This window comes from Drosophila sulfurigaster, chromosome X (assembly GCF_023558435.1).
Source record: "Drosophila sulfurigaster albostrigata strain 15112-1811.04 chromosome X, ASM2355843v2, whole genome shotgun sequence".
Lineage (NCBI taxonomy): Eukaryota > Metazoa > Arthropoda > Insecta > Diptera > Drosophilidae > Drosophila > Drosophila sulfurigaster.
In genome coordinates, this window is record NC_084885.1 from 22056028 (window position 1) to 22080219 (window position 24192).

General features: G+C 38.5%; 1 protein-coding gene across 10 annotated transcripts in view; it reads right to left on the bottom strand.

Moving 5' to 3' along the window:
* Positions 1-24192, bottom strand: part of LOC133847590 (phospholipid-transporting ATPase ID) — a 38958-nt gene that overhangs the window by 4198 nt on the left and 10568 nt on the right. For 2 of the 10 annotated variants that reach the window (XR_009895176.1, XM_062282740.1), the window contains exons 1-14: positions 13488-13858; positions 9711-10585; positions 9539-9597; positions 8623-8835; positions 8012-8548; positions 7653-7874; positions 7107-7355; positions 4344-5243; positions 2628-2918; positions 2380-2553; positions 1746-2022; positions 1525-1677; positions 1273-1459; positions 46-198 (exon numbers count right to left, since the gene is read on the bottom strand). Coding sequence is in view for 9 of the 10 variants with exons in the window: in XM_062282740.1 (XP_062138724.1) it covers positions 46-198; positions 1273-1459; positions 1525-1677; positions 1746-2022; positions 2380-2553; positions 2628-2918; positions 4344-5243; positions 7107-7355; positions 7653-7874; positions 8012-8548; positions 8623-8835; positions 9539-9597; positions 9711-10467 (4172 nt within the window). In the remaining variant the exon portion in view is untranslated. Of the gene's footprint in view, positions 1-45; positions 199-1272; positions 1460-1524; positions 1678-1745; positions 2023-2379; positions 2554-2627; positions 2919-4343; positions 5244-7106; positions 7356-7652; positions 7875-8011; positions 8549-8622; positions 8836-9538; positions 9598-9710; positions 10586-13487; positions 13859-19437; positions 19835-24192 lie in introns of those variants that run through there. The other 8 variants (XM_062282741.1, XM_062282743.1, XM_062282744.1 and 5 more) reach the window with 8 other exon arrangements.

Sequence of the window (24192 nt, forward strand, 5' to 3'; positions counted from 1 at the left end):
GTATTAGGATATGCCGATGTTCATCGATATGCACAGTATACGCACTTGCTTTCCAACTCCGGCGAGAGGCAGTGGACGAGCGAATGTCCATTGACGACGAGTGCAAAGCCCGTCGTCTCGTCAACAACTATTGAGGGCGCGGTTCGTCGGCCGTCGTCGCTTTTCTCGGCATCTCCAAAGAGATCATTGCACTCGGCACTAAACAAGTGAATTTATGGAGAGAGAGAGAGAGAAATAGAACGAGAGAACGTTAATATATATACCAAATGTAGTAGAAAGTGTTTGATGAGTGTTAAAGAGAGGAACATAAAATGTAAAATGAATTTGTTAAATGGATTACGAAACAACATTTAAAATAGATGACACAGAAAGAGAGAAGCAGAGAGAGATAGGAAAGAGGAAGTTAGACAACAGAGCATGCTTTTGTTAGGTTATGTTATAAATCAAAAACGAGAGAGTCAGTGTTACGCTCTGCAGAGAGCAAAGCATTAGTATAAGCGTTCTACGGGATACGATACGATACGATAGATGATACGAGCGTAATAAACGAAAGCCACGAACGACAAAAACAACATTAAGGATATAAACGAGCTTTTTTTTGGTTGTTGTGTGAATTTGGTTTGTTGTTCTGTTTTTGTACTTGAGTTTAGTTTAGTTTTGCATTGAGAATAGAATAAATTAAATGATTGATTGACTTGGACAATGCACGACGATTGGATTTGATTTGTGTTACGCATATTAAATTCAATGAGAATACGAACGAAACGAAACGAAACGAAATAAACGATATTGAAATTGTTTGTATCGAGTTTTGTTGTAGGATAATTAATGTGATATTTTACTTGACGGGCGGAACAAGTACCAATAGAGGGTAACACATCCTTGGCTATACACTAAAAGATTATCATTATTCAAAGGTCTTTTCTCGCTAAGCACATCTAAAGTTAATACGAATATAAAAGTCTATGAAATCATAAAAAGTTCTAGTTCACTTTTTTCCGATTCGATGTTATGGTCAACACATTGAATTAGATACTATATAGATCAATTACAAACAAAAAATCGTATAGAAATCAATAAAAAAGAAGGTATTACATAGAAAGATAGATAGATAGAGAGAGAGAGGGAGTTAGCAGAAAATACAGGGTGACTTTCTAGCTGAGCTAATTTCTTTTTTTCAAGTGTCATTTCTGGTTTAGCTTCACTGCATCTAGAATCGTAGTTATTGAAATTGATTTGGATATTTCATTTCATTGCGGAAGTGCCCTCTACCTGTCCGGTCCGCCCTTATTATCCTTAATTTTGGCATCCCACCTAAAGGTAACCACCGATATAGCCGGCGGCGGCTGTGGGATGGGCGATCCATTCGTGTCCTGCATGAACGCCGATGTCTGTGTCATCGTCACGTTCATGGGATCCATGCTGCTCTCGCTGTGCAGCTGATTCATCGCCTCGGTGCCTGCAAGAGAATAAAAACTCATTATTGATTGATCGATCTTTCGAGTTGTTCGCTTGATAATCTACCGCCAGGTCGAAAGCGATCAAAAATCTTGATAGACTCCTTAAATTGCCGCAACTGCTTCTCGACCTCCTCCACAGAGCTGCCGTCCACGATGAAGACGTCGACGAGTTCATCGGTCAGCAACTGACACGAGTAGCCAATGTTGATGGCAGTTTCTACGAAAGTAAAAATCCATTTAAATTCCCAATTCACAATTACGATAGAACAACTCTCATTAGCTTACCCTGCTTATCGCCAGTCAGCACCCAGATCTTAATGCCAGCATTCTGCAGATTGGCTATTGATTTGGGCACACCATCCTGCAGCTTATCCTCAATGGCTGTCACGCCCACCAGCTGCATATCGCTTTCGATCTCCTCGTACATCGCGTTCAGCTTCTGTTCACGCGAGTCCATCGAGAGAGCCGCCTCCGTCTGGCGCACGCGCCAATCGTTGTAGTACTCCTCGGTCAGGCGGCGCTCGGCCAGCACCAGAGTGCGCAGACCTTCGCCAGCGAATTTCTGCAAAGAAGCAAAACGATTCATGTTACGATATTACGATTTAGGAAATATGCAAATGTAAATGGCAACAATTTTGATTAAAGTCAAAGGTAGACTCAGTATTTCTAATTCAACAAACTCAAATCAACTGCAAAAACAAATGAATAATTAATAAATAGTTTGAGTATCGTAAAATACACTGTGATCAAAATGAATTTTAAAGGAGATGTAGTAGAACTTATTGCCAATATATTACATTTCTAATATAAAGTGAACAATTTATAATATAATTAGAATTTGCAGTAAATAATTTGAAGATAAGTAGTTGGAAGGAAATCTACAACACAAAATGAACAATTTACGATATTCGTGACTTACGTTTAAGTGATCCTGAGTGCGCGCCTTAAGATCCTCTTGCCCGCCATGCAGACGATCGTATATCACATTGTCAGCCCCCTTGCAGTAGAGCACGACAGAGTTGCCGCGTCGCAGAATGACCGACATGCGTTTGCGCACATTGTTAAAATCCAGAATGTGCAGTAGTTCGTATTCCTGCAGAGATTGCAAAAGAACATTTATATTATTGTCTGACTAAATACGATATATAAGTAAAAACGAATACTTACCTCTAGGCGACCCATCACTTCGATGGTAATACTGTTTGGTGTGCGTGTGCGAAACACAAAGCCAAAGTTACGGGCTGCCGACACGAGGGCAGCTTCGTCGGGACTCTGCGCCTGATACTCGAGTCGACCGTCGACAGTTTCCGCCATCACCGTGTGACAAAGAGCGAGCAAGCGAAAGAAATTGTGGGCATGCTCCTCATCCGAACGCACGGCATCCAACAGCGTTCGATCGTACCAGCGAAAGTCTGTCTCGTGATGCGGATTCGCCGAGAAGTCAATGGGTTCGACGATCTATAGGAACACAAGAAATAAGTTACGATTAATTCGACTGCAGCGGATGTTGTTGAATACATTTTGTGTACATATATGATGAATGCTTGAGAGAGATTTGTTTTTTTGTAGTTTAGATATTCAGGCATAGCTTAGCGTTAATTTCAGCATTAGTTATGGAAAGAAGCAGAGGCGAAGGCGAAGGCAGAGGCAATACATTTTTAGTTACGATATACGGTCAAAGGCTTACGATACTCGAAAAGATTCCAAGCGATATTTAAAAACAGTGTTACCATATTCTTGCCAACTTACGATATCCAATACAAAGCAATACAGATTTAGTAACGATATATGTACGATCAATGGCTTACGATGGTCGAGAGAATTGTACAATAATTGCTTAGCGAAGCTTAGATGATATTAAATATTGAATAATTATGTTACCACATTGACTAAGATAATCAATAGTAATCAATAAACGCTCAATGACTTACGATACTCGAAAAGCGATGCTTTTAATTATTCACAAATTTGTTATCATATCCTTCAGATGCCTAGTTACGATAAGCAATTAAAAGCAAGCAATACCTAGTAACGATATACGTTCAATGGCTTGCGATAGTTGAAAAGATTTTAGAGTTAAAGCGAAGCAAAATATAAATTATATGAAATATGATAAATTACTTGTGCCTGCGGTATTCAGTAAAAAAAAAACATTTTGAATATGTCTAAGGATTATATTTGTAGGTTACTAAGATAATATTGAAAAAGAAAACTTAATACATATTATTAAAGCACAATCTTAAGCTTAAGGTTAGATTATTATATATCGTAAGTGTATATTGTGGGAAATGAGTTAAAAATAAGCTACGATTGTCTCAAGAGCAGCTACTTTTTATGGAAAGCTGTTAATTTGTTGACACCCAAACACACACACACAACACTAATTTCAACAGTCATAAGAGAGAACACTAAGGCAGGGGAGGGAGAACATAAAAGGCCATTACGATATTGAAGCGCATAAATTATTGATTCCAGAAAGAACGATTGCTTCTTAATTATATCCACATCAATTTTCATGGATATTTCAAAATTTTCCAATTATGATATACAACAATTTAGCGCTGCAATAAACATTTACGATAAACACAATTTCAATATAAAATCCAATTAGCAATATGACAAATAGGTTAAATATGTTAGACACCAATTCGAATATCGTAAACGATATAGACATATACGAGTTTACGATATTCAAGAAATTTATGCAGCTACAGTCACGCATAGTGAACCAGGCGTTTATAGACAAATCGGTTTAAACGCTATTTCAACTTAAGTCACACATAGTTAAACACTCGTTTGACGCTCAAACAACAAATAAACAAAGTAACGAATTTACGATATTGGGAGATCAGGAGTTGGGTGGAGTTGAAACAACATGCATACGTGCACTTTTTGGTGTGACGAACTCCAATTTGTGGCAAAGCGGTGTGTGCTGAGATAACGTTGCTGTGCGGTGCTGTTGCGGTTGCTGTTGCAAGTTGCTGCTGCTGCTGTTGTTGGCAATCTGCTATTGCTGTTGCTGTTGTGGCATCGAAAGGGCGCACAACAACCGCTATCTATGGCTGTGGCTGTGGCTGTGGCTGTGGATGAGCATGAAGCATGGAATTGTCGCAGCTTGCGATTAGTTTGATGCGTTTGTTCGTGCTCGTGTTCGTGTTGCTGTTGTTGGTGTTGTTGTTCGAGTTGTTCTGATTGTTCGAATTGTTCAAGTTGCTCTAGTTGCTGATCATGCAAGATTATTACTTTGTCGCCGCTGCTGCTGCAGTTGGACAAGCTCGACAGCTGTCGTCGCATGCGTGCGCCGCTGCCACGCGTAAAGCAAGCGCCCAACGAGCCGCCGCTCCCCCGCGACGCACGTCCCCCGCCGCCGCTATTGCTCGCTGTTGTTGTCGCCCCGCCCGGATCGTCGAGCTCATCCTCGTTGCTGTTGCTGCGACTTGGCGACAAATAGTGCACTTGTTTGCGTTGCTGTTGTTGTTGTGTTGCTGTGGCTGTAACTGTGGCTGTGGCCAATGGATTCTCCACTGTCTGCAACAGTTGCTCGGCGGCAGCAATACGTCCCTGCAACTGTGTCGCATTGCTGGCCAGCTGCGTGCCACCGGCTGTGGTCACCAGCACGGCGCTTTTCCTTCGTCCATGCACCTCGGCGGCATGCACCAATATTGTGGGCGGCGTGGGCGTGGCAACTGCAACAGGCTTGCTGCTGCTGCCGGCGCTGCTGCTATTGTTGTTACTGTTGCTGTTGCTGTTGCTGCTGGCGCTAGTTTGGAAAATTGCTTGCTGCTATAACGAGTAATGTGAGTTTTGTTTTGCTGGGCGCACAATTAAAAAACACGGACGGGCAGCAGCAAAGTGTTGGGGGGACAAAGTGCTTAACAACTACATTGAATGGTTGGCTGGCTGCCACACACACCTACACACACACACACATACAGTTGCAACACACATAGAGAAAGACGACACAGCTTGCAACATTGCACTATGGGAACTTTGATCACTGTTTCTGGTCAAAAATAAAAGCTCAAGAACGGAGCAAGATAGGTTAAGACAACCATTATATAGATCAAATGTGGGCGTGGCATCGCCTCTTTCTATATTTTATAACATTCTAAGATAACTTGTTTAGATGGATTTCGATTTCTTGGACAAAAGTGGTTTAGTTTTCACTTTTTACAACCTCAATATTGTATGAACAACTTAATATTTGGATTGTATTTTCAAGACCAGCTGATATTTTCTCTGTGGCGCCATCTATCGATAATTCTAGTACTTAAAATTTAAGATTGATTAATTGTGAATACATTGCATCTAAATTATTTCAATCTTCAGAAACTGGGTTATGTCCAGAAAAGTGATAAAATTTGTTATATTGCATTGTTTGCTGTTGCTGCTTCGACATAAAAGGTGCAAGGCACAGATATAAAGAGAAATGCAAAGAGAGTTAAAGAAAAATGCAGAGAGAGAGACGGAGACAGAAAGAGAGAAATAAAGGAAGAAAGCGACACTCGCTCACTTGCTGCTTCGACATAAAAGGTGCAAGGCACAGATATAAAGAGAAATGCAGAGAGAGTTAAAGAAAAAGGCAGAGAGAGAGACGGAGACAGAAAGAGAGAAATAAAGGAAGAAAGCGACACTCGCTCACTTATTGAACTGTTTACACGGACAAACCAACACTTGGTTAAGTGTTGAGCTTAAGTTAAGTGCAGCTTAATTCTAAACACTTTTGCTTGTACTACGATTTAAAATACCCAGTAGTCCTCATGTAGCTGGGCATATTAGCTTTGTAGCAAATGAGAATATTATAGTAAATATGAATAACACAAGGCAGACAATTTCCAACACCATAAAGATTACAAGATATTTGATATAGATAAATTCAAGTTTCAATTACAAACTATGTTCGTTACAATCTCAATTCGCATCGAACATGAATACAAAACTCTTTTCGCTTTTGGCCACGCCCCAAACAAATCAAACTAGACAAGCGGATAATGCTCAATGCATGTTTCGATTTTATGTGCAATCAGACAAGCAAATTCAATTTAACTCAAAAGTTAGTTTTATATCATTTATTTAAAACAGCTATTTAAGGAGTAACACCAATGTACAATTTAAAATAAATTTCATTGTTTTCGCTTAAAAGATAATTTAACTATCGTATCGCTTTTTAGTTTACGAAAAACTGCCCAAATTGGTAGTGAAGTTTTAACTTTTTTATTTAATCGTTTACCTCATTCCCTCTGGCATAAAAAAAACTCAAAAAAGAGTTCCAAAAACAACGGTTACAGTGGTGTTACTTCTTTAATTAGAAATAAAGACTCGAAAGTTTAAATTTAAATAATGTTGTTGTAATAAAAAATGATTCTATACTTTCAAATTTCCCATTCCAAGAGCTATTAGAAAACAAAGATGTTTTAAGTTTGAGAATTACTCGAATCAGAAAACAATTCCCCAACTATATAAACTTAAGGACACTGCATTAGAACCGCGTCCTTGGATTAAGCAATCCACGTCGCCGGAAGACACACTAATGACCGGATTCGATGGGAGACCGTAGACAACCGGAAACAGGATATTAGGCGAATCGACAACAAAACACTTTTCGCGAGAGAGGGGCAAAAAGGGGAATTAGAAAAGTGAACTTACGTCGTTGATATCGATGAGCTCGCCGGTGCGCAGGTCGATGACATCACCGTAGGTGCGACCATTAATGCTGCACTTGTTGAAGGTCATGATGTTCTGGGTCAAGGTGCCCGTCTTGTCTGAGAAGATGTACTGAATCTGGCCGAGCTCCTCGTTGAGGGTTGTGGTGCGTGCTTTGGCATATGTGTGGGTGCGTGCATAGTACATTTCCTCGTCCCAATTGATGAGGAACGACTGAACAAAGCGTATGACCTGAACGAGAGGGAGAGAGAAAGATTAACAAACAAATCAATCTAAAATTATAACATTAATTGAATGCAGTCTACGATAAAAACATGTGTTCGAAAACATGTTGTGCTCGATCGAAATGTTCGGTTCGACATTTCGCGTTCGATGTTGTGTTCGAATAGAGAATAGAAATGGGAAATAATTGTTGATGTTTGCAAGAAATGTTTACACTGATTGCTGGCAAATTAAAATTCATGTTCGACAACATGTTTTCGAACAAATTCTATCGTGGATGGCCTGCTTAAGTTACCACACACTTACCTCTACTGAAACATAGAGGGAGATTGGCACAACTGTGTTTAAGACTATGGCGTACGAGAAGAATACGAGCAGCCCGATCACTGTGGCACCCGATGCCACCATCTCTTGGGGTATTATGTGCTCCCAGGGCAGATATAGCTGAAAGTGCTGGCCGATCAGACCTTCCCACACTGCGCAGCCGATGGCGAACAAAGCGCAGATCGAGACGAGAAAGAGCACAATCTAAATGAGAAGAAGAACGGGGAAATATGTTAGCATAGCATGAAGAATTATAAAAAAACACAAGAGTCTAAGATAGATCGTCTAAGATCAAGCCACGATCAACATAGAAAACTGGCAAATATTCTTCGACGACTCACCCCAATGATGATAAAATTGAGCAGGCGATCGACGCCGGTGCTCTTGAACTGTGTCTTCCCCGAGTTCTGCATTAGCTTCGTGTCGACGCCGGCGAAGACAACGAGGCCGTAGCACCATTGCGTATTGCGAAGGACACAACCACGAAGCAGAATCTTGTCGTTATCGAGAGCGAAACGCTGATTCTTCCAGATCAGAGTGCCCTCGAATTTGTTGAGTAGATTGTTGGGTCGCTCGCAAATGATCTCGCCATTGAAATTCCACAGCAGATCATGTTGATCGCCCAGCTCCGTTGTCTCCATCAGGCATTGTTTCGCCTTCAGATTCGTCTCGCCATCCAGTTCAGCGGTCTCAATGAAGCACAGGCCATTGGGTTCCGATGTGGTCAGCAGTAAGATATCGGCGGCGACAAATTGATTGTTATCCAAACGAATGACATCGCCAACTTGCACCTCAGACCATTTGGCCTCGATCAGTTTACCGTTGCGTAACGTTTTCGACTTGCGATTGTTCACCTGCGAGTCCGATAGATGGCGTTGCTGTTGCGTAGATCATTTAAATTATTTTATATGCATTCAATGAGAGAATATCTAAAAGCATTTTGATCACTTACAATATCATCGTAGGCATCCTTGACAGCAGTTAGCGTTAGCACACCGATCAACGGTATCGCTGTTGTGACGGGCGTCAGCGAGGAGATCGCCGGGATCAGCTGGAGCACCAGCAGGCACAGGAAATAGAAGTTGGCCAGACGCTGGAACTGCTCCAGCAGATTGAACGGCAGGAACGTTAGCAGCGAATACTTCGATGTCTTAATATAATTGTTCTGAACAAGAGAAATATAGAGAGCAAATGCAAGGAATAATGAGATTGAAAAGCTAATGATTAATGCAGAGTCATAGTTGTATATAAATTCATAGTACACTCTTTTTTTGATAAAAAGAATGTTTCAATTCCACTTGTTTCAGCTAGACTTTTAAAAGATATTGTCTTTTTTGGATTAATGTTTCAATTACACCTATTTTAGCTTGAAATGTACATAATTGGATGAAATGATAATTGGTATATGACTTCAATAAAAAGACAGTTATGCAAGCTTAAGTTCCTGTTCCATTTGTTTTAACTGGAATGGCTGAAAGTTTTAAATATTTGTACATTATTCTAATGAATTGTAAGTGGTACATCACTTAATGATCTTGTATTGTTTGCCTTATGTTTTAATTCCACCTGTTCCAACGCACATCACTTTGTTAGCCATAAAAAATGTTTCTTTTTTGAATGATATTCGAATTGAAATATCACTATATCAAGACAAGTGCTCCAATTGCAATATATACTGTTCAGATTCCATTTGTTTCAACTTGATCTTGTAGTTTTGGCCTAATGTTTCAATTCCACTCTTTTCAACACAGAAGCATACATAATTTTTAATATTTCTATATCACTTCATTTTCTTATTCTTATTTTTTCAAGACTAGTGTTCCAATTCCACTTGTCTCATTAATAACTAGATGTTAATGCGAACTTACGTGATATTTGAACTGTGAATTGAAATCTTTGTCGTTGGCGCGTATTCTACGTTCATTGTCTGCAAGTAAACAGAGAACAAAAGAAGTGAGTTTTTCGAGTAATGAAGAGTAAAAAAAATGCCTCAAAAATGAAAAATATATTCTGCAAGCTGTGTCTCGACCCCCGATTTACCCGAGAAATAGTAAGAGCTTCGACGACGTCGCAGCTGCGAGACGCGTCGCAAATTGCGCGCAGAGGCGGAGGCAGAGACCTGTTGCTGCTCCAGTTGATCCACTTGACTGGGATTGCGACGTCTGCTCGGCAAACTGTCCGGAGCACTGCGTCGCCAGCTGGCCCAACGCTGCAGCATCGACAAGCGTGGTTTGCCGACCAATTGTGGTTGCTCCTTGTACTGTTGCTCCACATCAACAGCAACAACAGTTGCGGGGGCATTCGAGTGGGAGTTGTCAGCGGCAGCAGCTTGTGCACTTGTGCTTGCATTGACCAGACTATAGAAGCTATCGTCGCGTCCATTGTCCGAGGCATTGGTCGATGTGGTTGTCGCCGTCTTTGGCGTATTGATTGTCAGCATCGAGTTGCCAATGTTCATCGTTTCCGGCTGCGCTAGACGCACTTGCTGCGCTGCTGCCGCAGTCGCCGCTGCCGTCTCCTCATCCTCGGCATCCGTTTGTGCCTCCAGCGCCAGCTGCAGTTGCTCCTCCTCGCCACAAAGACGTCGACGACTGCGCGACTTGCGAGCAAAGTGAAACCAGCGTGAGCGACGCGTTGCCGCCGCCGTTTGCATCGCATGTGGCAGCTGCTGTTGCTGTTGCTCCAGCTCTTGCTTTTGCTGTTGCTGTTGCTGCTTTGTGGCATCGTTTTGTCCCAGCACCGACAGCTCCAGCGTATCCGGTCGCTGGCGTCCACTCTCTCTTCGGACGCCCTGCATTTCGTCTTTCTTTGCTACGTCGCTTTAATCCCTTTCAGCTGCTGGTGGTGGCATCTTCAACTGCAAATGTTCTGCATGAAATGCGTTTTGCTGCCACGTGCTGCGTTGCAATTGGCAACTGTCTCTGGCATTGAAACCCTCTTCAAATATCAACAACAACGACAACGACAACGACAATAACAACAACAACAGGAAAAGCCATCGCGTGCCATCGCAACTGGAGGTCAGAACAACAGCTGTGCTTGGCCGCAAATGATTCGCATCAGTTTGCTCGCCAAGTTGTTGCACGCGGCGTATGCGCAATAAACAAATGTGCATTTGCACACAGATTTCGCATATTTGCCAGCTGCATGAAGCCGCTACAGTGTGCACTCGCTAAGCACACTTACTTCTTACAAACAAATACTAAAACTTATACTTAGTATAAAATGGCTACTTGGCTAGCACCAAAAAGTATGCTATACAAATTGAATACTCAATAAATGTTTTAGAATAAACATGTTATTTGTAATCTGCCCTAAAGCTAGCAGAAAAGTTGTTTAAAGAATTGTAAAAGTGTTTAATAATAATAAAAACAAGTACAAGAGCTACCCATTTTGAATAAGAGCAAACCAGTGTGGTATTATTCCCAAAATATACCAAATCAAAATATACCAGATTGTCAGCCAAAGCAACTAAAATCCGTAGTAAAGAGACGTCTTTTCCATACAAAAGTAATTCTTTAATAACTTCTACAAATTTTATCAGATCGCAACAAAATTTACAAGAATCATAAATACTATTCTTGTTTTTGTTTGTTTGCTTTAAAATTATGCTTGCTATTCGTTATTTTATTCGATTTGCAGGAGCGGAAATGGGCGTGACAAAAACAAACATTTAAACACAAATTCTAGCCTCAAAAAGTATGCTAGAAATTTGATTATGAATGCATAATGAACGAATTCAAATTTTTTAATATAAAAAACTATCGTATTCGTATCAGAAAACTGAGTGAGTAACTTGGAACAAAAAAAAACTGTATTGAAATTATAAATTATTCTTTAGTATTTTGAACAGTATTTCTTCTGATTAAAGTATTCTGTTAATCCAATCATGAATTAAATAATATACACTCAGATAACTTACAATAAAGTGAAAGACACACGAAACTGCTCTTGAAAACCCAAATTATCTTTTCACTTGTCATTCATTTTAAGATTTTACAACTATTGTTGTGTTCGTCGCAACTAACGCAGCTTAGCGCAAAAGTGTGGTGGCAACCCTGGCAATGCTCACTACAAAAAGGCAAAGTCGCATCGAATTTCAAGCCAACAACAGCTGTGGATTGTCACAAGCGCTGTTCATCAATTTGTTGCACGCGGCGTATGAGTAATGAATAAATAAACGCAATGCAAATCATGAACTTGCGCTGAGGCTTTTCATTGAGAGAGTGCACCGTATTCGGTGGTCTGGCTAAATATTTTGCATTCTCTCATTTGAAATATTACCAATTTTGGTACACTTGGTTTGAAATTGAAATGTTACAATTTTTATGATTACAGGGTATATGAAATAGAACACACATTTAATATACAGTATGTATATGCAAAACTAAAATCGCATGTCAAGCGAAACAAATGAAAATTTCACACCGCAAAACAAAATGAATAGCAAAAGTCAGTGGGGGATATGCGAAGGGAATGTTGAAACAACGTCGAACTGAGTAACAACACATTTTAATATTGGATTCAATGGATTGTTACAAAGAACATAGTTCCGGTTCTGAATTTCGAATTTCGAATTTAAAGCAAATTCAAATATTCAATTATTTTCATTGTGAATTGTGTTCGTAAGTCAAATAAATAATACAACAGCAACAGGTTGCAAAGAAACGTCAGCTAACGCAGCTTCGACGCAGTTATATTATGGCAAACGCATAGAGCATTGTTGCAATTTAATTATGGCAAATGCAAACAAATTCAATTTAATCATTTGCAAATGTATACAAATCAGCTTCTGTCAGCGATGACAGCCATCCGCTAGAAACAAAGGTAATAAGCACAAACAATAACAGCTTGACACTGATGATCATTATTAGCATTACTATTGTGCTTGTTGTTGCTGTTATTGCTCGCCTGTTCTCGCACTCAAGCTAGACTCTGTAAGGAAGGCGACGCTGCAGATGTTGTTACACTTTCGCTCTCTCGCTCGCATATGTTCAGCTTCATTGCCCCCAAGCAGTTGTGACTGCGTGAGAGAGTGTAAAGTGAAACAGAGAGAGACTCATTGAGAGAGCATGGCAGCCGGCAAGGCTGCGCTACTCAAGCATGCATATGAGTGTAAATGTTTGTGTGTGTGTGTGTGTGCTCGTGAGTATGCTTGTACCTAGTCTAACTTTGCTGTCCCTTTAATACAAGCCATGAGTCACGCATGTGAATGTCGTACTCCTTGCTCCTTTGCCGTTGCTTGCTTTGGTTTTTCTTTTCAATTTTGGGTTTTGGTTTTGCGTTTGCTACACTTTTCAATTGCTAGCATTTTGTGAGAGTGTGTGTGTATTTTGCTTTTGTTGTTTTCCGCCATGCGTCACCATGGTTGTTTGGGGCGTTGGGAGAAGGGGAAGGGCAAGGTGACGACAGTGCTTTACCCAAATTCAAACCAAGCAAATGTAAGAAAATTGAAAACTGAGAGAATGTGTGAGAGCAAAAGCAGCAAAATGAATCGATGAAGGCTCAATAATAATTATGCTGAGGCAGCAGCTAAAGACAAAAGTAGAGATGATCAACTCTGAAATACCCGCTACCAGCTACAAAAAAACCCTTTTGCACTCAGCATCAAATTGTGGCGCGCATTCGTTGTGCGGGAGATGCTGTGAGAGAGAGGGAGAGGGGTAAGGAAGGTTGCCAGGTGCCAAATGGCAGATGTCAGTGCATCATCCGCAGCAGCAGCGACGTTAACAGCAGCAGCAACAACAATTATTACATATGTTTTCATATTCTTGTTGTTGTTATTGCATTTACAATACGATTTTGCTATTTGCGTACATTTTTAGCACATTTCTTCTTATTGCACTTTTAGCTTCTTCTTGCACTTGCAAATTTGTTTGACAAAACGTTTTCTTTTCTTTACACTTTTTTTTTGTTGGGTCTTGGTTTGTTTTGTTTTGTTTTGTTTTTGGGGTCGCGCTTATCACACGCAATTATATCATAAATTGTACAACAGCATTTTGTGCAATTAAAATAACATTATGTTTTCTTTTTGGGTATTTTTCTTCTTTTTTGGCAGAATTGTTTCGAAAAACAAAAGAACGGGAGCGAAAAAAAATCAAATAAAACCGAAAAACAGGAGAAACGCGAGAACGCGAAAAAACGGCGACAAACGAACGGCGCGCTGACCAAACGGTAAACAGCAAACGGGCAACTGCCAAAGCGAGCGCACTGCAAAAATGAAACAACTGCGACGGCGGCGACGACGTTGGCAGCGACGACGGCGCCCGCATTGGCAGCGGTAGCTGACGCTGACGCAATGACGGCAGCCCAACAACCTTACACTGGCGTCGACGTTGACGTCGCTGTCGCTGTCCGCAGCCTAGCAACGCCGCAAAAGACTCGCGAGAGCCAACACACAGCAATAACAACAACAAGCAGGAAAGAAAGCTGCCGCTGCGGGTGAGCTCAACTTAAAGATACCCGTCGCTAAAGTCAACAAATTGAGCAACTCAATGTGGACATTGAATAGAATATTGTTTCTTATGTAAATTATGCAATCACAAACAAATAAATTTTTTTCATATGTATGTTCTCTTTATTACATTTGCGATTGTCAGTCTGTTACAATAGCCCTCTAAGCTCTTCGCTAGTGGGGGTATTAAAACGACGAAGACGACGCTAACAACAGCGACAGTGACAGCAACAACAACAGCAACAACAGCATAAAGCAGCGACGCCAATGACGACGGCAGCGCTATTGCCAGGACAACGGCGTCGACGGCTAACGGAAAATGAGTAATGAGAAAAGAGCAAGAGCCAAAGTAAAAGGCAAAGGCGAAACGAAATGAAAGCCAAAGTCAACGCCAGCCAAATGAGAGACTGAGAGACAGACCGACTTCGACTTGGACAAAGCGCAGTACGCATTCCATTGAAAAGCCACTTTAATTCTCTGATGGACCTTGCAATCGAGTGTAGGGTATGCAGTCAATATAACAGTTAATTGGGCAATTAATGCTATCCTATATAATTGAACTTAATTATCATTTCTGTAGAAATTTAAATATTTTATTCATTTGAAATAAATGATTTATTAATATATTATTTATTTTGATAAAACGAATCAAGTAATTATTACCAAATTTATTTAAAAATAATTCAATTGAAATTTAAATTTTAATTAAAGAAAATTTTTAATAACATATGTTATTATAATTTACTAATTTTAAACTTTAAGTTTCTTCAAATTTATTTGCATTATTTTAAAGAATTTAAGATAGTTTATTTATTTGTATAAGCGTTAAATTGCTTCTGCATTTTTTTTCTAGACAACCCTATAAAAGTATTCTCACTTGTGTAGTTTATGCTGATGACGAATTGATGAACATTAATTTAGGTATCAACAGTGTTAATAGCGGCAATCCAAAAATAATAATATGTAATAAACTGCAAGTTATGCTACATATCATAAGCCCATTTGATGGGATCACAGCAATGACAATCCATTTACGTATGACACAATTAAAATCGAAACGATTTTGTCTTTGAACTTTATTTTTACGACTTTTTAATCAGAATATTTATGGCGAGCAAAGAGTATGTAAGCTTCGTTGCAACCAAAAATAGAATTAATAGCCAGAGGTAGAGCATTAAATGGTATGTACATATATGCGAATAATTACGGCATTGTTCAACAGTACAATTCTGCTAGAGGAAAGGGTATGAGCAAGTCGTCAATGCTGCTGCAGTTTAATGTCAAGTTTGTCAAGCGTAAAAATGAGCAAAATGATGAGCAAATTTCGAATGTCATGCAGAGAGAGAGAGAGAGAGTGAGACAACAAGCAAGAGAGCAGAGAGAAGGGCGAGAAATAGAAAGAGAAAAAGAAATAGAGAGAGAGAGCATTCACGCGAAGAGACAACAATTAAAGCCAAAAGGCCAAAGAAAAATGTGTAAATGAAGGAGGAAGCATATGAATTGCCAAATGTAAAGGTGTGTGTGTGTGTGTGTGTGTTCCATTGTATGTGTGCGTGTGTTTGTGTCAACTGGGAGTCGCCCTCGTTTTCCTTTGTTATTGTAATTACAAACCTCCCCCCCTAGGGAGAAGTACTACAAAGGGGGGAGGGAGGTAGGCTTAGCAACAGAAGTTCGTATTGAAGGTAAATTGGCAGACGACTTTCACTGTTTGTCCATCAATCATTGCAGTAATTTGCAAGCTAACACACACACACACATACATTTGACCTTTATTTTAATTCGAATTCAAAGAACAATCAACGTTTATTAAGGCGAAGCAAAATGTGAATTGAAGCCAAAAAATCAACAAAAAGATGAAAACAAAAATTAGAAAATTATTCATATTCATGTGTTTTGAATGTGTTGCATTCAATTCGAATCAAATCGCAACGAATCGAAACGAATTGATTCCTTTCAATTCCATTCGATTGAAGCTCATTCCAATTGATTGTCCGCCCAATGCTCGACTGCAGTAGCATACGAGGGGGAGGCGGAGGCGGTGGCTGGTAGGCAACAGGTGAGCATTTGCCATATTGCGTATACGATGCGTAAGCCGCCTTTGACGTAGAGTCGAGTTAATTGCACAACTGCGACAAGCAAATGGCCAGAAGATAGTCATCTGTCAGTCCGGGGCACGCAATAATAATGCAGAAATCTTAAAAACATTAAAGTACGCTCCCCCCTTCTCAAGCCCTCCGTTGCTGACAATCAACTCAACTCAACTCAACTCAACTGAACAGAACCCGGCTCAAATGACTTACAAATTACGCTACGCTTGCCGGCCAAAAATATCAATTATTGTAAGAGCTTTGCAACGCACAATTGCAGTGAATGATCGACTATAAGATGACCTATAAAAAGTACGAGGTTTTGTATTTTCTTTAACTTTCTCATACTTCCTCTTCTAATACTTTTTTTACTATTGTACTTATATTTCTTCATTCCTTCTACTTCTACTTTCACTTCTACTTCTACTTCTACTTCTACTCTTCTACTTCTACTTCCTCTTGTACTTCTACTTCTAATTTTTTAATTTTACGTAGATAGTTTATTATTATATTAAAACCATTCATCATCAATTTATTTATATTTTAGCGAACTTACTTTTAATCCTTTATCAGCAATCGAATATTCTATTTTTCTTTTCTTAATTTTATTCATTCTTAAAATCATTCGCCATTAACTTATTTATATTTCAACAAACTTGCTTTTAATATTTTATCAGCAATCGATTCTTCGGATACTTTCAGAATATTACGTAAAAAGCAAATATTATTAAAAACATTCATAATCAATTTATTTATTAACAAATATAATTAAAGCCAATATTGAAGCACTTTATTTGCAGTTGTTTATATCAGACAAGTGCTTCATCGATTAAATTGTTTACACTTAAGACATTGCACTCGCTTTTCAATGTCAGAATATTTGCTGACATTATCTTTGGCCTTGCTATAGAAGATATTACATTGCTTCTTATCAGAATGATGCTGATGAAATTGTGAAGCTTTGAACTCAAATTTGTGATACAATATACCCTTTGTATGTCTGCGTTTTATTTACAGGGTATGCGAAACTAGTGGCAAAACTACTGGCAAAGCTGGAGCAAAGGCACAAATCATGACCCAATAAAGTACACACAACGGAAATGATTCCATTAAGTTGAAACACTTTACGTCGTTTGTTGACGTTGTTTTTGTTTTCTGTTTTCTGTTTTTGTTGGCATTCCATTGAGGCGAACATTTCATTCATTCATTCACTCACTCACTCATTCATTCATTCCGTAATAAATTGACAAATTGTGACGTTGCTGTTGATGATGATGATGTTGTTTTTGTTGCTGTGCTTCGCTTTTCTCTCGCACTTCAACTTCAACATTAACATTTTGCATTACCCAGCTCAAGGTCAAGGTGTGATACACACGTGTTTCAAGAGACACCCACATATCTATGTATATATAGCACATTATATGGGATGATTTTGAAGCGCCAAACGTAATCGTGTCATGGCTAAATGACCGTCTGTTGAGGCTTCGACTTTGGCTTTGAGCTTTGTTCCCCAACCGGGTCGAAACAGAGAGAGAGAGAGAGAGAGCGAGCAAGAGAACTGGGCCAATGCCAATGGACAATCATAACCAATAATACGCAGCATGTAATATAATAATAACACACAAAACAATGGGAGCACCAACTGTTCACATTTCATCGAGTCTGCTCCCATTCTTATCGCCCAACTCAAATCAGGACAAATCCGAAAGTCAAGTTTACTTTGCCGCTTCTTTCCTCACCCTCCACGCTTCCTCCACGCTTCGCACACTGATTGAATATGAGAGTTGGGTAAATTAAGGGCGATTTCGTTAAGTTCTTCACGCTAGTAGCTTTTCTCGGAACTTCTTCTACATACTCTTTCAGCTAACTTCTTCCATTTTAATGATATCATCGAGAAATTTGACATCGATGGACTATCATTTATTAATAGCATTCTATTCAAAAAGTCATTTGAGTCTACGGCTAAAAACAAAAGTTATTCAATTTTGAAATTCTCTAATTTTAAATTTTGTTAGTTTTGTAATTATTTCATATTTATTACATATTATTTATATTTAGTTGCTATTAAATTTGTGCCTCAATTAAATGGAAGAAGAAACAGAAGAAAAGCATTTCCGACCCTATAAAATATATACATATGTTCTCGATCAGCATCAAAAGCCGAGACGATATAGAAATGTCTGTCCGTCCGTCTGTCTGTCTGTCCGGCCGAATGAACACCTATATCTCAGAGACTATACGAGTTAGATCCGTCATTTTTGTTTTTACAGCAATTGTAACTTTTCTACGCAGATCAAATTCGTTTGTTTTTTCCAAGCCCACATTCGCCTTCGCAAATCAACAAAAATCGAATACCAAGCGTAATTTTGAATCTAGAATTTTGGTACACACAATAATAGCTATAGTTTCTATGATTTCTGAAAATTTAGTTGCGATCAGACAATAATTGTAGAAGTTATTTAAGAAATACTTTTTAAGGCTGAAAATCTGGTATATTTTGCACTGTATGGTATATTTTGAATGTACTACTAAAAATATAGTATTTACATTTGGTATATTTTAGGAATAATACCGCAATGTTTTGGTTTCATTCAAAATAAGTATCGGGTATCTCGCAGTCGAGTACACTCAATTGTAGCTTTACTTTGTATCAGATAACTGATCCATTAAAATTTGATTACACAAGCGAGAATTAAGATTTCTTTGGAAAACATCTCTTCACCCTTCACATCCTAAAACATTCAAGAAGAGTCTATTAATTTTATCTAAAAATTCTCACATGTATTACATTAATTCCACTTCGTTTTTACTCGCGCATATGCGAAGCACTACTTTATTTTTAAAATCCTTTTTTTTGCAAAATGAAGTCACACCACTTATAAATTTGCATAAAGCATTTAAACGCTCTTCATATTGCAATTTGCATTTTATATGAAATTTTTCAAGACGCTTGCGTGCTAAAAGTAAAAGTAATGCCTTAAAGATTGCTTATCTTTAAACTGAAGATATGCTGATTAAGCGCAGTGATGTATTATTAAACATTGTTAATATTTTTCAGCACTTAAGAACCATTCTTAGAGACACAGCTTGCACCATGAAAATGTTGCATTCGAAAAGATTCATAATTCATGGTAGAAATTTACCTACACTCTTATTCTACTCCTTTTTAAAATTGTAATTTTTGAAAAATTGTAGTTTATTAAAGAAAAATGCATTCTGCACTTACCTTTGGCCAATTGCGGTTGAGTTTTTGTGCCCATTATGAGAGATGATCAATGTGACGCGTCTGTTTGTCAATCAGCTGTGCTGCTGTTGCTGTCTCGCTCTTGCTCTCTCTCGCTTTCGTTTTGTTTCGTTTAGGCTGGCGGTTGGGACTTTAATGACGCTGCTGCAGCGCGACCTGCGAGCTGCCAGCAATTGTCCGTTGTAGTTGTCGCTCTCGTTGTCGTTGTCGCTGTCGTTGCGTAGCTGCCAGCTATGTTACTCGCTGTTACAACACGCACTGTTGAATGAAGCGTCGCTGCCGCTGCTTCTGCTGCTGCTGCTGCTGCTGTCGTTGCTTGATAATGGCTGAGGACGTTAAACGCCATGTGTTGGCCTTGCCTTGCCCTGGCCGCCGTCAGCTGTAAAAAGGACAACAGATGAATAATCATGGTCAATGATTTCGTCAGCTAAGACAATCAGAATGAAAAAAAAAAAACCCCAAAACAAGTGTATGGAAATATCGTATGACATATTAATGTAGTTTTTTTCTACAATTGAGTTTTCTTTCTTTAACTCTGCTGTTTTTTAATAAATTATTGCGTGGCACACTCGAGTGCTGAGTGAAAGGAAAAGACGCAGCTGTTTGAGCCGTCAGGAAGGACACGCCATAAACGACATGTAAATGATATAGCGGATGGAATGATATACATATATTGGGAATATTCAAGGGGGGGAAAAACTTTCCGATTGCCAAGCGAAAGAGTCAAAGCCAATGGCAAACGCATGGACTGTGTTAAGTTTTAAATGTTTTATGCGTGATCCGATTTTAATTTGGGTTTTCCACACGACGACGACGACGACGACGACGAATCACTTTTTGTCGTTTGAGAATCTCTGCAATAGGTATGAAACATACATTTATTCTGGGTCGTAACCTTTGCCTTGTAGACAAATTACTTAACATTCAGAACGCATTTGTCGCACCCAGTGTGGGAGTTGAAACAGCTGGGCCAAAGACTTGCAATTTACCAAATGCATTAACCACAAAAGAAAAACACACACAAATTAAGCACTAAGCAAAGCCATTTGCTCTATTTGATGTATCATACAAATTTGCATTTTAGTCACACGCTGCGTATGTGCAATATTTGCAAGCACCGGAAATACCCTGTCATTTTTAAAGGATTAGCTGTAAAACATAATTTTCATTTTTCTTCAGATCCAAATCATATACAGAATATACAAACTATATTAATTTAAGCTAATATCATGATGAACAGACAACTTTAGAGCTATAAACAAGTACATATCAACCAAATTTGTCTAAGGAAACATGCTTATGAGAATAAATTTTCAGAGCAGAGTGTGCTCGACTGTGAGATACTCGCTACCCATTTTAACATAAATACAAGCAAAATAATGTGGTATTGATTTGAAAATATACCAAACTTATGTACCGCAAATATATAGATACAATACTACATTCAAAATATATGCTTTAAAAAAATCAAATCTAGAAAATATGCTGTACTTAATTTAAAACTGTTTGGCATAATCAATTATAAATTTTAAATGAAAAGCATCAATTTGAAAACTCATTTAATTCATTTACTCCACTAGTTAAGCATAATTAGTATACCCTTCTTTTTTTGAATTTTTTTGCCGCCCTTCGCAATGTTAAGAGACGCGTAAAAACGCAGTTTAACAAACAAATGAAACCACATACTAAAAAAAACCATTGTTAAATAAGGCGTAAAAACGATGCTTAGCCCAAGAGGCGTAGAAGGTTAAGCTGCAGTCATTGGAAACACAAAAACACACAAACACACACGCTACAGTCAGCACTCGCTACAATGTATGAAGTGGACTTAATGGCACAATTACAATTAATTTGTTGCCAAAGCGTAATTACTGTAACTAAAATCGAAGGCATTCAAATGTGACTAACGAGGGCAGACTGAGAGCGAGACAGAGAGAGAGAGGGAGAGAGAGAGAGAGAATTGTGTTTACCGGATGTGGAAGTGAAGGGACAATTTTGGGAGCTGCGATAAAAAGTGCGCGCAATGTTTCATAATTTATTTGCAAAGCGCACACAATAAACTGATGGAGAATTAATAATAGCAACAACAACAACAACAACAACTGTAATAAATGATTAGCAAAACAATGGAGAATTGTGCGTATTTTTGGGCAACCGATTAACCGATTACCCAGCGCTTTACTTTTCTGACTCACTGTGTGTGTGTAAGCGTGTGTGCAAATGAAAGACAAACAAATGTCAGGTAAATAGACACAATACGCCAGAGAGAACGAGAGAGAGAGAGGGAGAGAAGGGAAGCAATTGCTGCGACACAAAGTAAATCAAAACAAATGGCAAAACAAATGAAATGAAAATGAAAACGAAACAATGCGGCATCGAAATACACTGAGATCGCAGCGAGTGCAAGTGCACCGAAGAGCACCGCAAACAGAAAGAGAGTGAAAGAGAGAGAGATAGAGAGAGACTAAGTGCGCTTGACAGACGGGAAGACAACAGAGGAGAGTAAGATGATGAGAGAGACAGAGACAGCTGGCTTGTTTCGCTGTGTGAACAAAGCGTTGCAAATCTGTGCGAACCATAAGCTCAAATACCCTAGAAAAGCATTGAGAAACAGATTAGAAGACTGTCTGGAATACATTTAAAACAAAGTAAATGCTTAAAAGTATTTAAATGTAGCGAATGAAAACAAAAATAATTATAATTGAATCGAAGGAAATCAAATTAATTACAAATTTTTAAACATTTGATAGTTTAAGAAAGACAATCTGCCAAACATTACATTACATAGAAAACCTTTTAATCAGCTAGTCAACTACTTGGAGATCGATCAGAGGCTAGCATAAAATGAAAAGGTTTCTTACAAAAATATAGGAAATATTCAACGGTTTATAAGCTTTAATATTCAATATAATGAAAATTTTTCTTGTTTAAAAAGTTAACGCAATCAATTCATTTTAAGCAAAAAACAAAATGCAAAAATATATGAAATATAACAATATGTTATATGAATTAAAAACCCGTTTCTAAGCTTTTGTAGTCTAAAATTCGGTAAGTCATTTTAATTCAATAGAAATGAATGTCAGAAATTAAAGAATCGAAAAACTTTATAATAACATATGTATCCAACAAATCTGTATAAATATCTGAAAGCTAATCCAGAAATAAAAACGTTACAGATTTCAGTATATAAGCGCTTTTATGATATCCTCGAAATTTTCGCAATGATTTCGAGCTTCCTGAAACAGAAATATTGAGTCACATAATTTTTACAGAAAAATAAGTACTGTAAATACACACATACATACATACACAAGTACACATACATACATATGCACACATGAGGTCAGTAAGCGCGGCTTGAAAACCATGGACAACAAAAAAAAAAACCCAATAATATGGGGAATGAAAACGAGAGTCGAAAACGGAAATGGGGAAAATCCAAATCCAAAAACACGAAACGACAAATGAGACACTATGCAAATACTTAAGTATAAGTAAAGACACGCACGCAGCTGGAGACACAGACAGACTGATAGCGAGATAGCGGACGGGCAAAAGAGAGAGGGGCAACGTGGGAAAGTGAGACAAAGACAGAGCAAGGCGTCAGGCTCTCAGGGAGTCATGCGGCAAGTGCTCTGACGAGGCTTCATTGTGGGTCAGCTATAAACGGTACACGCAACGCTGTTAAGTAGCATATTTGTCAGGCAATCACGATCAAAAATACCCTGTACAAATTAGGCTAACGATTGTAACGAAGTAAGTGTTCGAATAGTACAGCTAATAAATAAACTCGTGTATGCAATAAAATAAATAATAAATCAAAGGCAAATGTTCAGATAAAGAATAGATTATTTTCAAAATAAAATACCCTGTAAAAATTAGGACAATTAATGCCTTAAGTAAATGGAATAGCATAGCAAATTAAGTTGTGTATGCAATAAAATTGTGGAATATGGAAACTGAAAATTTAAGAAAATAATCCCCAATATGGAATATGAATAAATATAAAATATTTTTAACACACAAATCTAATAATTTTAATAAATCCAACGCGTGGTACATACAAAAATAAATACGTTATTCATGATTCCTAAAAATTTGGTTAAAGAAGTAATTCAAAAAGTACTTTTGTATGGCAAAAAAGCCTGCTTTGTAGATTAAATTCCTAGTGATTAATAATTGTGATATTTTAATGCACACCCCTACAGAAATTTTGCAAACTGTACACAAGGTAGTTAGGCGTCGATCAAGTGGCAATAAGTAGTCGTCTATTTTAGGAACTTCGATTGGCTTTTGCTTTTGCTTTTGCATAGAGTTGAAGACTCATTCAGTTTAATTGATGCAAGTCGAACAGCTTGCAGCTGTTAAAGATGCGATTACAATTACATTACCTCGTTCCCCCTTCGTCGCTTCACATCACTTCGTTTTGAATTGATTTGATTTGATTTCATTTACTGCGATTGGAGCTCATTAAGCGCGTCCCGTTAAGCGAACATTATGCAATTATAATAAATGCGTAATCCTCGAAAAAAAAAGCACAACCGTAGTTGATTAGCTTGGTTAAACATTGCTGCTTGTAATTAACTGCGTAATCAGGCGTACTTGGAGGGGGTAGGGGGTAGTGGGTAGAGGGGGGGAAACATATTTTTATGTATTTACCCACTTTTAAAGTGTATTTATAAGTGTGGTTATTTTTGTGATACATTTGTTTTAATGAGCCGCGCGAGTTACGCCCGA